The 16,913-nt window shown below is 41.5% G+C and overlaps 1 protein-coding gene across 1 annotated transcript in view; it reads right to left on the bottom strand.

The window, feature by feature from the left end:
* LOC106561231 (SH3 and multiple ankyrin repeat domains protein 3) overlaps positions 1–16,913 on the bottom strand; it is a 417,309-nt gene that overhangs the window by 139,839 nt on the left and 260,557 nt on the right. The window contains exon 6 of the mRNA XM_045688739.1: positions 1,334–1,442. Within this exon, the coding sequence (XP_045544695.1) occupies positions 1,334–1,442 (109 nt within the window). The remainder of the gene's footprint in view (positions 1–1,333; positions 1,443–16,913) is intronic.

The raw sequence follows: 16,913 nt of genomic DNA, 5'->3' as shown, positions 1-16,913 counted from the left end.
TATTGTCCGTTTCTTCGTTCAGCCACGTCTCGGTGAAACATAAGATGTTACAGTTTTTAATGTCCCATTGGTAGGATAATTTTAATAGTAGGTCATCAATTTTATTTTTCAACGATTGCACGTTAGCAAGAAGAATGGAAGGCATTGGGAGTTTGCTCGCTCGCCTCCGGATTCTCAGGGGGATCCTCGATCTGCATCCCATTTTCCAGTGTCTTTTCTTTACGCAAAAGGCGTGGATCTGGGCCTGTTCCATTGAAAGCAGGATATCCTTCTCATTGGACTCGTTAAAGGAAGAACTTTCTTGCAGTCCGTGGTGAGTAATCACTTCTCTGATGTCCAGAAGTTATTTTCGGTCATAAGAGACGGTAGCAGCAACATTATGTACACAATAAGTAAAATAAATAAGTTACACAAGGCGCCAAAAAAATGACAAAATTGCACAATTGGTTGGGAGAATGTAAAACGTCAGCCATGTTATTCGCACCATCTTTATGAATGAGAGTCATCCAATATGCTATAATAGAAATAAGGCCATGCTCATGAAAAATAAATCGTCCTCTCATCTTAAATGGCACTGACCGCCTCTGCTTGACACACACGGGAAACTGTTGAGTGTGAAAAACACAGCATTGTTGCAATTCTTGACCCACTCAAACCGGTGCGCCTGCCACCTACTACCTGTTCAAAGGCACTTAAATATATTTTCTTGCCCATTCACCCTCTGAATGGCACACATACACAATATGTCTCAATGCTTAAAAATCCTTCTTTAACCTGTATCCTCCCATTCATCTACACTGATTGAAGTGGATTAAATAAGTGACATCAATAAGGGATCATAGCTTTCAGCTGGATTCACCTGGTCAGTCTATATGGAATGTTTTGCACACTCAGTGTATATCAAATAGTACTGTGGCTCAGCTAACCATTGTTTGTTCTCTCGCCAGTAATCAGTGACATCTGCAGGGAAGTTGTTTGCACCCAGCGGCAGATAGTGTTGGGCCAGTAACTGTGGGTTGCTAGTTTGAAACCTCGAGCCGTCTAGGTGAGAAATCTGTTGATGTGTCCTTGAGCAAGGTAGTTAACCCTAATTGCTCCAGGGTCACCATCAATAATGGCTGTGTCTCAGAGGGAGTGGGCTATGCAAAAAAAAGATTATCACACGTGTATAATCCACACTTGTACAAATGTAAGAACCCAGCCAATTATTATCTCATCAATGAGCATGTTTTTATTCACATTTTGTAGCACTGTTTTGTTTGATCTAAATTAACTCTGCCTGTCTCTTTGATTCCATGATTTCTGGATGCTAGAGTTGCAACTGTCTCCTCACCTCCCGATTCAGGGTCGTGGAAGTTGGGGTCCAGACCTTTCTCCAGGAACTTGGACACCTTTTCGATGTTCCTCTGCTGTACATACTCCATAAACTTCTTCAGGTTCGCCTGGGAGACAGACAGATGGAGAGTGTCACTCAACTAGTATTAAAAACATATTTAAATGTAATTCATGCAAATCTAATTGCATTTAATATTGAGGAGGGGGAGCGGTGTAGAGTTTGAGAAACGGGGTGAGATTGAGAGAGAGAGTGATAAAGAGATAGATAAAGGAAGAGAAATAGAGTGGATAGGAAGAGATGCATCGGGAAGGAGGGGAGAGAAAAAGAGAGGCAGTGAAATAGAGCAAATGAAGGACAGTTAGGGAGATATAGAGAAAGATAAAACATAGAGGGAGAGAGAGCACTGTGATTGGATGATGTAACACTCATGTGGATAGAGATGTTTAATAATGCAGGTGCAAGATGAAAGCTGAAGCACACTCCCGTGTGTGTTTGTGTTCCATGTCAGTCCAAGTGTAAGATTTAGGTGGATACAGTAGTGCATTAGGCACCGTTGGGTAGACCATAATATTCCATCTCTCTGTACTTCCAAAGCAGCAAAAAACTCACTTTCTATTCATCAAGAACAAAATACAGGACATAGCACTCTTTAAAGGATCAGACCATTTACCCATGCCTTTTCCTGTAACCAACTAGTTCCTATACTGTGCATTATAAGTAAAGGAGACAGCACTTAGGTTTGGTGTCAAGTCCATTTCAATTCAATAAATTCAGCACAATATGGAAAACACACAGGTGTGGGGTAGATTGGGTGTATTTACAGCCATTGGTTATTGAAAACAGAGGAATTGAGGTGTGGTCTTTACTCCCAATATTCAGTTTTATGTTACAGTTCCACACCAAAGAGGGAATTTTGGATATCCTTATCTTTGTAACCTTTGCTTGATATTCAGCTCATTGCAGTAAAGCGTTTCAACCATTATAGATGACTATCTCACCCAGATGTTTAGAGAGTGAATTAGGATACGTACACATCTGCATCTGCTGTACAAGGCTGGAAAGCTCATTCATAAAATAACACCATGCAGCCACACACAGAACTGCCCAAATAGGGATTTGGACCAGAATCTATCTGGTCTCCACTGATCTACTTCCGTAGTACTACTGAAACAAGGAAGTTTGCAAGCAAAACACCACAGCCATACAGTACAATGTAAGGACAATACATATTGAATACTTTTATCTGAATAAAAGGTTGAGGTGAATTTCCACTTCAATTCAGTTACTTAGTGATTCAATTTGAATTTCTGTTTAATTCCTGAATTGACTGAATGTAAATGGTATTTACCCCCAAGCCTGACTCAAATCCCTATTAGCCTAATTATCAACCTGTAAAATATTCTCAATCAATACTACTGAATTAGAAACCTTGGGTTACTTGAGAGATTCCATATGCTGACAACAGCTTTCTGTGAAAGAATGATTCCACTGTAGCTTTAAATTCAATCCAGCTAACATCATTGAGAAATAGGAAATAGGTAATACAATATTGATACAGCATCTGAAATATTCAATACAGTTTGAACACACAGTATCTGAAGTAGTCAAGACTATATTGGTATAGTATCTAACATAGCTTTATTGTGAGATAAAGAGATGGTATTAAACATAGAGGCTAGAGGAGAGAGCTGTGTTCAGATATAACCCATCTGGCTAACAGAGAGATATCATTACTATTCTATTCTCAAGGTTTCTCTGCCTCACTTGTTACATAACCACCACATGCACTGAAACCTACAGTACACACATACACACAGACACACACAAAGTAAAAGGTGCAGTGACACAAACAAAATATTATTTTTTACAGACATACTGTACACACGCTTGCACAAAAAACACACACGCACACACCACACACACCTTGCCTGTAGCCAGCATCGCTAATTAGCAGAACATCATGTAGAAGGCGTGTGCCACTCACCATGTAAGGCGTCAAATATATTCGTCCTTCCAAAATCCCTCTCTTTAACTCCTTCACAACTTCACGTCTCTCTCGCGCTCCCTCACTCAGAGACATCTCCTCCGCTCTCGCCCATACCTGGCTACCCTGGCTCACTCACACACACACACACAGGCACTGAGAATGACTGCCGACTGCTCCTCTCACCATCATCAGCTGTACTGAGGAGAAATTCACTCGGGCTTTTTTCAGATTATATGATAAGTGGTTGTTATGGTGATAGGATACAAAGTGTGAGCTCTGACTGCCAGAAACATACGTGTGTGGGAAGATAAGTCTGTGCATGTGTACTATGAAATGCATTACTAGAAAGGCCGGAGGGATGCTTAGCTAGCAATGTGTTTCGTGTAATGTGTGTAATATTGCCCGTTGAGTGCAGAGGAGAGGAGACAGCTTTGTTATGGCTAATCTACTTAAGTACACATCCTAATGAACACCATCACACACACACACACACACACACACACACACACACACACACACACACACACACACACACACACACACACACACACACAGAGTATCATACTACAAAGTGGAACAGTATACATTTCCCTTCAATGCGGTTCCAGCCACAGGACAGACTCCTTTATTGAAATACAAATGCTGTCATTGATGACTGGGAGCCTTGTTAGGTACAGGAAAAGGACAGGAGAGGATGTGCACGTGAGACTGTTTGTTTGTTGGCATATGTCTGCGTCCCAAGTCCCAACTTGATCTCATAAGTAACTGTAACAATGTAATTTCACAGTCTGCGAGAGGCTAACATTCACAGATTTGCAAAACATTACTGATGTTTACAAATAAGTGTGAGAGGTTAGGTTGAAGCATGTTAGCAAGGGGGTTAGGTTTATTTTAGTTTATTGGTAATGGAAAGGGTAAGGGTAAGGTTAGTTTGAGTCATGCTTGAGGGTGCAACACTGCCAAATGTAAAGATCAGACACAAATTGGCCACAAAACAATCCATCTACTGTTACGTTTCTGGTGTGATTTCAGGCTGCCTAGTCTCCAGCTCAGTTTAATTCACAACACGGGTTCAGGGGTAAAATCTAATCGGGTGGTCAATTTGAGACACACACACCGGTCATTCTAATGTCATTACCACGGGAACCCATATCATAGCAACGAGAAGCCCTCCCCATAGTAACGCGGTACACACACAGAAACAGATGAACCAGCAAAAGAGAACTGACAGATATGGGACAGAACACACACAGGTGTCACACACGCACACATACACAAGCACGCCGTGCCACGCACTGATACAGAATTTTAATTTGAGCCAGTTTGTTACAGCAGGAAAATAATCATGCAGAAACAAGAAATGTGAATTATTTAGATTATAATTAATGGACATTTTTGAAGGGGTTGATATATTTTTCGTTACTACAAATCAAGTCTGACATTTTAAAGCGAAAATTTGAAACTTTAGAAGCTTTTTTTAAACCTTGGATACACTACAATTTTGCATTTCCTGTTGTGCAGGAAAATTCTCAATAAAAAAAGAGTGATCAAATTAAGATCCTACATCTGTACTCACGTGTCACAGACACATACACACACACAACCACTGTCTACCTAACAATAACACATCAGAATGCCCTTCAGTCAGGGAGATTTTCTCCTAATCAGCACTGATTACAGACCGTACCTTTCCCTCACTGTATCCAATAGTAAAGGTTAATATCTGCCAACACAGCAGGCCCAACACAGCAGGCCCAACACCCAGCAGATCCTAAATTCACTGTCAGAGCATAAGATATTGTTCATATAACCATGTGATAGTGTGTTTTTGTTGTGTTGTAAATCACAAAGTGCATCTGCATTTCCTACAAAGTAAAGAAATTATCAGCAACAGAAGAGTGATCAAATTAAGATCCTACATCTGTTCACAGTACATGCTACATATTCTTCTTGAGAGGAAGTAACCAAGTATACACTTCAGAGTTCACTGGGGAGCAAGTAACCAAGTACACTTGCCAGGAGAGTAAATAAAGTCAATGACTTTAAGGATTTAGATAAATAATCCCATGGTTTAATCCTGACACTCTTTCTATCTCCAGGGTTTCTCCTCTTAGACTTCATCTGCTACCTTCAGATAATGGCTACTGTCTCCCTCCCTCTGTCTCCCTCCCGGAGTTGTTTTCTCTTCCTTCAGGCATTCCTCACTAAATGTAGCTAATCCTACATTTGCATTTTGTTCACCAGTGTGTTTAGTCCTCATAGTGTAGCACAGTAGGTGAACTCATTAGGTATATCTGACACTCCATGGACTACATTTCCTCACATCATCAATTCATGCCTCTGTAGCTCCTAGTCACAGACAACTGGGTTATAGTATGTACCATCACGGATCAGCAGTCATCATTAAGCCCCAATGTAAAGTAGTGGGTTAATGTCAACTGGACCTTGAAATACACACATGCTTTCATACATCACAACTACTTATCATTACATACCAGCGGAAGCAGCTGAACGGCTGGAACAGAGCAAATGGAACGGCATCAAACACACGGAAACCATGTGTTTGATGTATTTGATACCATTCAACACATTCTGCTCCAGTCATTACCACAAGCCCTTCCTCCCCAATGAAGGTGCCACCAACCTCGTGTGTTACATACAGTACTGTATGTAAACACTGTGTGTGGAATATGCACATACTGTACACATCCAGACGCATCACAATTACTCAACCGTCATGAAGATTTGATGTATTCACACATGCTCTGGACCATCATAACAACTACTTAACTATCTCATGTAAACACTAGGCACACTTGATCCAGCGTGCACGGAAACTTACTAGGTGAGCCAAACCAAGGGATCTACACACAAGCTCTGGACCATCTTAACTAGTTGGGCTAACCATCACACGTGAATACTTACTGCCTGTGAAATACACACTCACCCAACATGCCCAGAAACATCACAAGTTAAGCATCATGTGTGAATACTGTGTACTCTGTTAATTCTAAGTGTCAGGGATCAGAAGGATCACCTGGATCCTCTGTGAATTATGTCAACAAATGATGATATCAGTCATGAGTAAATGGAACCGACAGACAGGCTAAGGAAGCATATAACATGGCTCCCTATGGCACCTCCTGTACTACACTACAATGGCCCAGAGCCATATGTTTAGTTTACAGTCACAAAGTATCAATAGCACGTTATGGGGAATAGACAGTCATTTGAGATTTGGTCTTTGTCTCAAATGATTCCTTTCCAACCATTTTGCACTACTTTTGGTACAGAGGCATATGGCTCTGTCACGAATGGTGCACTGATTCCCTATTTATTCCTCACGTTATGTAGACACTGTAGATCTATATCCAACATGCTGTATGTTGGGAGTCAGTATCTATCTGAAAGCTCAGGGTCATATGGCTTTCAGACAGCTACATGGCTGCACACTGAAGATGTGCACGAGGACTAGGCTATGCAGTACAAGGAAGCATATGGAAGGGAATAATTACATATTTGGACCAACACTAATGCTTTCTGAATCAATGCTCTTTAATAGGATACTTCCTATGCTTGTATAGTTAGCATCAGCAGCAGGGGTGCTCAACTCCCCACCACTAACATAAAGTGATGGCTGTGTTACATGGAGAGGGGGCATATCCAGCTGTCTGTTCTCCATATGTGACACTGATGACGAATTCATTTTATAATTAGTTCACCATTGTGTAGATCATATTAGTGTGTAGATCATAGTAGAAAAGCCAACGATAAAGGCATTAAAGCTTGCGCTCCTTTTTTTCGTGTTGATCTTTTGGTGGTAGGGGCATTTGATTCAGAAGCCCTGCGCACCGGGTAGGCAAAGTGTTCCCATTTTTAACCATTTCGTTTTTCTGAAAATACAAACTCTGCCTACCCGGTGGACCAGGAGATCTGTGAAAAAATCTAGAGTGCCTACTGCGCTGGCCAATCGGATAGCTCAAATCACCGTGCCTACCTACAGCTTCCACGACCCCGGCCACAGCAAAAGTTTGACACTAGCTTACGTGAGATTTAATAACTTTTAAAACCATGACCAAGAGAGACTGTCAAAGAATACAGCAACGAGCTGCTGTTTTTATTAGTGAGTTGATATCTACGTTTTATTCAACACTGTCAACACTTTTACAAAATATAAAATGCGCTTCGCTCTACTTCCACTCGCAATGACTGAGTAGTCAAGTGTATCGATAGCCCTACGTTTTATTATTATTAGCAGCTCGACTCTGTCCCTCTCTGTCTCTCTCTCTGGTCAGTCTCACCGGAGGAAAGAAGGGAGAGAGCAGGGACCATGAGAGGCTGACCCTCTGCTGCTCCATCCCTCCGCTGAGACTAATGCCATGTTCAAAATAACTTCAGTGTGTTCAAGACAACTGGGTACTCGGGAAAAAATGAAATCCGACTGGGACAAATCTTTTTGAACGGTCATCCAACTCGGAAACTCTGGCATCTTTCTAGAAGTCCGACTTTCCGACCTGAAGTTCACTGATGTCATGATTTTTTTTAGTTTCCAGTTGTCTTGAAAGCACCATCAGATGCAGGTACAGTCAGTCCAGTAAAATAAAACATTTAATTATTTCAATTTATGCTCAGCTGTGCCTCGCAAGTGTTACACCAACTAATCTATTTTGTTATCAAATCTTGAGTTTTGAAATATAATATGGTCTGAGAAGGACAATATTAGCAGCCCAGGCATATAACCGATATGCTGTGATAATGTATTAGGCCTCTGCACAACCCTCATTCCTACACAACTGTTTTAAGTCAATGCTAATTAATGGTTAATGTTACATTTGTTTAAAAACAAAATCTGAGTGGTCGATATAGGCTTACTTTTTGACTGCGAAAGTGATCTTGACTCAGATAAGGTTAGTGACCACTTAAATGGCACATAGCTTGGCTTCAAATGGTGTCTGGATTTTACCCACTTCCAAGCATCAAAATAAACATTTGTTTTCTTAAAAGCCTGAAATCAGTGCAACCCAATGTAAACAGCATTAGCCTGAAGAGTTTGTTCCAGATCCCCTCCTGTCCTTTTGTTGGCTATCTTATATAAGTGTTAAGATGAAGCAGGCAGGCCTTGACCTGTATGTCCCAGATGCTTTATACAGAAATCATCCTGCTGCAGGGGCAATGCATTTTAATTAAAAAAGAGAGAAAGAGAGAGAGAGAGAGAGAGAGAGAGAGAGAGAGTGGACATTATACTATCATATCCACAGCCAGTGAACAGCTAGAGGAGTAATGGAGTAAGAGAAATATGTCACAGCTCGAGTACAGTCGGCCTCCAACAGCACAGCTACCACTCCATTTCTAATGGGAATCCACAGTATCTAAAGCAGCGATTCTCAACTGGTGGGTCACGACCCGGGAGATTTTGAATGAGTCACGGTGTTTTTGTAGATTTTTTTTTCAATTGAAAAAATACTCCAGCCTGAACTTAAATGACTAAAACCAGGTAGATATTGGTAGAAAGTGACTCAATAATGTTATCTCTGAACTATTTTTCTTCAATCACAGTATTTTCAATATAGAGCTATTAGCAGCGTTATTTAGTGAATGTGGGTCAACTTTAATTGTTTTCTTCGTCATAATTGCTACAATTTCGATCAATATAGTATTAAAAATAGTTTTTCAGATTGCATTTTGGCGAATTTTTGTTGTGATGCAAATATTGTCGTGACTGAGACAACCTGGTTTAATTTGGGTCCCGACAAAACCAGCTGAGAAGCACTGATCTAAAGCACAGCTAACACAACGCACAGAACAATGCGCAATTAAGATAATATGCCTAATATGCATTCATATACAGTGCCAAGAAAAAGTATGTGAACCCTTTGAAATTATCTGGATTCCTGCATAAATTGGTCATAAAATTTGATCTGATCTTCATCTAAGTCACAACAACAAACAAACACAGTCTGCTTATACTTTCAACACACAAGTCATTGTATTTTCTTGTCTATATTGAATACATCACTTAAACACTCACAGTGTAGGTTGGAAAAAGCATGTGAACCCCGAGGCTAATGGCTTCTCCATAAGCTAATTGGAGTCAGGAGTCAGCTAACCTGGAGTACAATCATTGAGACGAGATTGGAGATGTTGGTTAGAGCTGCCATGGCCTATGAAAAACACAACAAAATTTGAGTTTGCTATTCACAAGAAGCATTGCCTGATGTGAACCATGCCTCGAACAAAAGAGATTTCAGAAGACTGAAGATGAAGAACTGTTGACTTGTTTAAAGCTGGAAAGGGTTACAAAAGTATCTCTAAAAGCTTTGATGTTCATCAGTCCACGGTAAGACAAATTGTCTATAAAAGTTCAGCACTGTTGCTACTCTCCCTAGGACTGGCCTTCCTGCAAAGATGACTGCAAGAGCACAGTGCAGAATGCTCAATGAGGTTAAGAAGAATCTTAGAGTGTCAGCTAAAGACTTAAATAAATATCTGGAATATGCTAACATCTCTGTTGCCGAGTCTACGATACGTAAAACACTAAACAAGAATGGTGTTCATGGGAGGACACCACAGAAGAAGCCACTGCTGTCCAAAAATGACATTGCTGCACGTCTGAAGTTCTCAAAAGAGCATCTGTATGTTCCACAGCGCTACTGGCAAAATATTCTGTGGCCAGATGAAACTATAGTTGAGTTGTTTGGAAGGAACACACAACACTGTGTGTGGAGAAAAAAATGACACAGCTCACCAAAATCCCTCATCCCAACTGTAAAGTATGGTGGAGGGAGCATCATGGTTTGGAGCTGCTTTGCTGCCTCATGGCCTGGACAGCTTGCTCTTATTGATGGAAAACTGAATTCCCAAGTTTATCAAGACATTTTGTAGGAGAATATAAGGCTATCTGGCCACCAATTGAAGCTCAACAGAAGTTGGGTGATGCAACAGGACAACAACCCAAAACACAGAAGTAATTTAACAACAGAATGGCTTCAACAGAAGAAAATATTCCTTCTGGAGTGGCCCAGTCAGAGTCCTGACCTCAACCCGATTGAGATGCTGTAGCATGACCTCAAGAGAGCAGTTCACACCAGAAATCCCAAGAATATTGCTGAACTGAAACAGTTTTGTAAAGAGGAATGGTCCAAAATTACTCCTGACCGTTGTGCAGGTCTGATCAACAACTACGGATAATGTTTGGTTGGGTTAATACTGCCAGAGTAGGGTCAGCCAGTTATTAAAACCAAGGGTTCACATACTTTTTCCGCCCTGCACTGTGAATGTTTACACGGTGTGTTCAATAAAGACATGAAAACGTATAATTATTTGTGTGTTAGTTTAAGTAGACTGTGTTTTGTATTGTTAGGTTCTTATTTTTCAGACTAAATAACTCACAGACACTAGAGAAGCTTAACCAAGTTTAATTCTTCCCAAAGGGTCGACACAGCTGTATTCAGACACTGACATGGCTTCCCCCGTGGTGGTATTCATACCCCTCTTTGGGTGGAGTCTCCTCCTTATCTCTAAACATTGCATCCTTCTTGCTAAGCAGGGAATCAAGTGCTTCTACACCTGCATTGCTTGCTGTTTGGGGTTTTAGGCTGGGTTTCTGTACAGCACTTTGTGATATCACCTGATGTAAGAAGGGCTATATAAATACATTTGATTTGATATGAGCCTTCAACGGTTTCTCCCCTTATCAGTACTGTCACATGCAATTGTTTTCCTGCACTCAACACATTCCAAGCTTAGTTGTCTTACTACAGAGAACCATTCACTTCTCACTCCTTTATATACTATGCGTCTGATCTATCATGTCTTTAATATCTCAATGTTCAAAGTTTACCCCGAATCCAACAGTCTATTGTTGTGACGATCAGATCCAAGGTGATTCCAAAGGGTTCCCATACCTTTTCTTATTTTGTGCTTTTCTCCCCGATATATGATATTCTTAGCTAATAAACTTTAATTTCTCACACCGCACACTCATTATCTGGCACTCACTATTCGGGGGGAAAACACAGTAGGGAACTACAGTAGAGTAGAGTATGGTAATATGTGTCTGATGCTGCTGCCAAAACCCAAACATGTCCTACAGACATTAAAGGAGTATTGTCATTAGCTTGTCCAGGCTGGCTTCCAACACACGTCCTCAAACCATCTGGACCTCTCCTCATATCTCATAGAATGAGACGGGGATGGGGGGGGAGGTAATGGGGGAGGTGTTGTGTGTAAGGGGGAGTTTGAGAGAGGGTATATGGAGGAAGTGGAGAGTTTTGGTAGGAGTGGGGGGGAGTTGAATAACTAGAGGTAGATGGTTGAGGGGGATCTTGGTTGGTGAGAGAGTGGGGACAGGGTGTAGAATAAGGGCCCTGTGCTAGAAGTGGTAGAGTGGAGTAGTTTCATAGTAAGGCTGAGACTCATTCACCAGCTCAATTTTTATCCACAAACACATTTGATTCTTACTCTTGCCAGCATCTTTGTTGGGTACCATTCCAGAGGGCTTATTCAAAATGTATGGACATACTGTACATGTTTATATAGAGGCCACATGTTTCATCGTTACTTAAAATACCATGAGAGAGCATCCAGTCTTTTCTATTTAGTGTGTTTCTATGTGATGCACCCACTTAAATATTGTAGTCTCTGGCACTCAGACTAGGCAGACTCCAAGCATCAATTAGACATAATGACAAGCAAATAAAACCTAGCCGACTCCTCTTTGAGCAAATGAAAGGAATGAGGCCATTCTAGCGAGATACAGAATTAACAACCATTTGGATGATGATAATTAACATGATGAACATCAAATGAACATCAAATTAAAAACTCAACCATAACACCAGCTTTCTGAAGAAACTGTCTTTCTGGGACATGAGGGCTGAGGTTAAGAAGAGTATCTCATTTATGACTGAGATGCACACTACATTGTAGAATAATAGTGAAGACATCAAAACTGTGAAATAACACGTATGGAATCATGTAGTAACCTACCTTATCACAACACAACTGATTGGCTCATATGCATTAAGAAGGAAAGAAATTCCACAAATTAACTTTTTACAAGGCACACCTGTTAATTGAAATGCATTCCAGGTGACTACCTCATGAAGCTGGTTGAGAGAATGCCAAGAGTGTGCAAAGCTGTCATCAAGGCAAAGGGTGGCTATTTGAAGAATCTCAAATATAAAATATATTTTGATTTGTTTAACACTTATTTGGTTACTACATGATTCCATATGTGTTATTTCATAGTTTTGATGTCTTCACTATTATTCAACAATGTAGAAAACAGTAAAAATAATGAAAAACCCTTAAATGAGTAGATGTTCTAAAACTTTTGACTGGTAGTGTATGATGTGTGTGTATGTGTGTGAGTGTGTGAGTGTGTATGTGTGTGTGCATGCATGTGTGAGTTGTAGTAGAAAGTTTCACCCAGCTTTGCCCTGATCCTCTCAGGGAACATATCCATTGTATTTTACAGAGCGTCCTGGGTCCTGTGGAGACAGCATTCAGAGCAACTCAACCACAGCTAGATATACTATACAGTATGTAGCATGCATAGTATTTTATTTCTGGCATCCTTGATTTAGCTTGGAGTTTGCACTTTTGGGACAATTATATTCATTGGTTCCATTGTACCAGGCAACTGAAATCAAGTGGAGCTCAAGTATTTGAAGTGTTCAAATGTGTACATTTTAGGAGTCTGATTGAGCAGTCTTCACTCTCGACTCTGGAACACACATACCCCCTGGTGACAGCTGGTCCAGCCCTGTCTGGAACACACATACCCCCTGGTGACAGCTGGTCCAGCCCTGTCTGGACCACACATACACCCTGGTGACAGCTGGTCCAGCCCTGTCGGCTTGTCACCAAAAACACTCAAACCTTTACAGATGCACAATCGAGAGCATCCTGTCGGGCTGTATCACTGCCTGGTACAGCAACTGCTCCGCCCACAACCATAAGGCTCTCCAGAGGGTAGTGAAGTCTGCACAACGCATCACCGGGGGCAAACTACCTGCCCTCCAGGACACCTACACCACCCGATGTCACAGGAAGGCCAGAAAGATCATCAAGGACAACAACCACCCGAGCCACTGCCTGTTCACCCCACTATCATCCAAAAGCCGAGGTCAGTACAGGTACATCAAAGCGGGGACCGAGAGAGTGAAAAACAGCTTCTATCTCAAGGCCATCAGACTGTTAAACAGCCATCACTAACATTGAGTGGCTGCTGCCAACATACTGACTCATCTCTAGCCACTTTAATAATTAAAAAATGTATGTAATAAATGTATCACTAGCCACTTTAAACAATGACACTTTATATAATGTTTACATACCCTACATTACTCATCTCATATGTATATACTGTACTCTACCATCTACTGCATCTTGCCTATGCCGTTCGGCCATCGCTCATTCATATATTTTTATGTACATATTCTTATTCATTCCTTTACACTTGCGTGTATAAGGTAGTTGTTGTGAAATTGTTAGGTTAGATTACTTGTTAGATATTACTGCATGGTCGGAACTAGAAGCACAAGCATTTCGCTACACTCGCATTAACATCTGCTAACCATGTGTATGTGACAAATAAAATGTGATTTGATTTGATTTTGATTTGATTTGGCTATCGGTCATGTCCTGAAGGAGGATTTTGTTGCTTATCCCTCCATGTCACAATGGGCAGAAATCAGCAGAGATTTTGGGGATCGTTGGAATTATCAGTTTTGTTCAAGAGCTGTCGACGGACAACATGTTCGGATCCGAAATCCGGCAAACTCAGGCAGCGATTACTACATCTACATGGCCTTTTTCTCAATGGTCCTGATGGCAGTCTGCAATGCAAGGTACCGACCATATCCAGTTAAGTTGCGCTAAATACATGTGACTATATACATATGACATGAAAATTCTATCAATATAAAAGTGATCTGGCATCCCAATAAGAAGATGGAGCCTATGTCCAAAGCATAGACTACACTACGCAGTTGCTACAGCACATATTTGATAGCCTTCATGTTCCTGTTTAATACTAATGGAAACACTTTTTTTTATTCAAAGGTTCTTCTGGCTTTGATGAAGCCAAGAAGATCTACAACTACCGCCACTCAAGAGCCAGAAGAATTTCAGAGAGCTGCTTTGGGATTCTTGCTACAAGATGGAGGATCCTGGGACGAGCCCTTGAGGTTGCCCCAGAGAAAGCAGAGACCATTATGAAGGCCTGCGTGGCCCTCTACAACTACCTTTGCACAGATGCTGACAACACATTCATCTACATGGTACATCCACCCGACGTTTGTTGACCACTCCACACCCACCTGCTTCCAGGAGAGTGGAGACAGGTGGTATTAGGGGACACCAGCTTCCTGGACCCAAGAAACATGTCGGCAGACAGGGCAACCAGAGTTGTTATAGATGTGCGCAACAACCTCAAAGACTACTTCCTCACACTAGCTGGTTGAGTGTCTTTACAGGGTGCTGCTATCAAGTGTGGCGCCCTAAGGTAAATGTTGGAGTGTGATTTGGAAAACGTGCTGTTTGTGTCATGTTGTGAGCTACACACTTGGGTTTGCGGTCTTTCTTATTCACACTCTACAAATCACAATAAAGAGTACTATAATGACAGTCAATTTATCCTTCATATTTTTTGGGAGAGTAGACCCTCAAGACCTAACCTTGTGTAGTGGCCTTTCAATGATAACTTTCCTGCCATAGAAAATGGGTGAGAATGGCTGTCCAGTTACAGACAATATGGCTAGACCCTCGAGACATTAACCTCCTCTACATAACACAAGGTTGTACATGGACATGTGTAGTGGCCTATCAATGGAGACCTTCCTGATTTGGTACATGGGTGAGTGTCCAGCTGTAGACAATAAGGACAGATCCCCCAAGACATTTACCTCATCTACATAGTAAAATTGTACTGCTTTGTACATGAGCTAAGTAACTGATTCAAATAGTATTCAAAATGAAGTACAAATAACCAGACAAAGACAGTTGCAGACCTTTTAGATATTTATTTACGATCACAAGAGAAAAATAGTGCAATGTAAAACAATGTAGTGATGAAAGGGGAAATAAGATAAATTAAGTGAACACCAGTAACATTTTAATGAGGAAATAAGTATAAAAAACATGCAAAACCCCCCAGTAAATGACCCTTCATCCTAATGTATAGATATATTTTTTAAAAGCACACAACAGTTTTTGGGGTGAGACAAACGGGAGACATTGATCAGCAGGAATAGATCCCATCTATGGCACCATGACGTCATAGATGACCTTTGCTGGACACTGCTGCTGTTTCTGTAACTTCTGCTGCCGTTTCTTTAAGTCATCCACCCGCTGCATAATGTCAGTGCCCAAAGGATCCTCAGCTGTATTCCTCTTCTTGACATTGGAGCTGGGTCGGGGAGCTGGGGTGGAGGTTGATGCAGGGCAGAAAGCACGAATGCATTTGTACAGATGGTGATTACATTAGAACACAATGCAAGCAATCTTAAATAATCTCCATGAGCTCCTGTCACAGCGTCCACAGAAGGTGGCGCCTCTCCCTGGTCGGGCGGTGCTTGGCGGTCGTCGTCTACTAGCTGCCACCGATCCATGTTTCAGTGTCTGTTGGTTATGTCTGTTTTAGTCTGCACCTGTTCCTTGTTTGTCATTAGTGGGGGGTATTTAGTTTGTCTGTTTTGTTTGGGATTCATGCGGGATTGTTGCTTGTTACGTTTATTGTCGTGGGCAGGTTTACTGTCTGTATTGAACTGCGCAACGCATTTTTGTTAGGCATTAGGGTTGCGCTACATCTATTTTGGATTTTGGAGCTGTTCTCCTTCTTTTTGTTGATTGTGCACCCTGCCTTGTTGCTGTGTTTGCTCTTGGTTGTATTAAACGTCTGTTCAATGGACCTCAGTCTCCTACGCCTGACTTACCTCTTTCCTGCTATCTTAGATAACGTGACAGCTCGTCTGATTTCAGTACTTGTGGTCACCTCACGTCATTTCCGGTCACATCTTGCAGACTTGTTTACGTGCTGCTGTGCGTTTTGTTGCCAACCTTACTTTGCTACCTGACTACTTTACGGTTTTTACTTTTTAATTACCGTTTATATTTTTAGTTTTTTCCTCACTCAACTTTTTACATTCAACTTTTTCACTCCGGACGTTTTATCTGGACATGGTTCGTCAGGACCTCCACCAGCCGACGCTAAGTAGTAACATTAACATGACGCCTTCTAATTGCAGTCGTTGTACTCATAATATACAGGAGAACGATCGCCTTACGTCGAGGATAGCTGTGCTGCAAGCCCAGCTTCAGACGCAATCGTTAGGCAAGGGTAATTTCAGTGTAGGAAAGGATGAAACAGCGTCTGTGCCACCAGTAAGTACAGATAGTAACGTTAGTATAAATCCCCTCGCACGGTCCCCGCAGCCAGACAACTTTCTCATGGCTTCTGGAGGGAAATGCTGTAGGAATGCTCAACCGGTGTCGCTCATTCAGCCGACAGAAACTTTCAACTGGTTCTCCCCATTAAGCAGCGAGTCGGAGTCAGAGGCCGAGCCTTCTCTGGTCTCTACTCCTCCC

The sequence above is a fragment of the Salmo salar genome, chromosome ssa10, assembly GCF_905237065.1.
Source record: "Salmo salar chromosome ssa10, Ssal_v3.1, whole genome shotgun sequence".
Taxonomy (NCBI): domain Eukaryota; kingdom Metazoa; phylum Chordata; class Actinopteri; order Salmoniformes; family Salmonidae; genus Salmo; species Salmo salar.
This window is presented reverse-complemented; position numbering and strand designations above follow the sequence as displayed.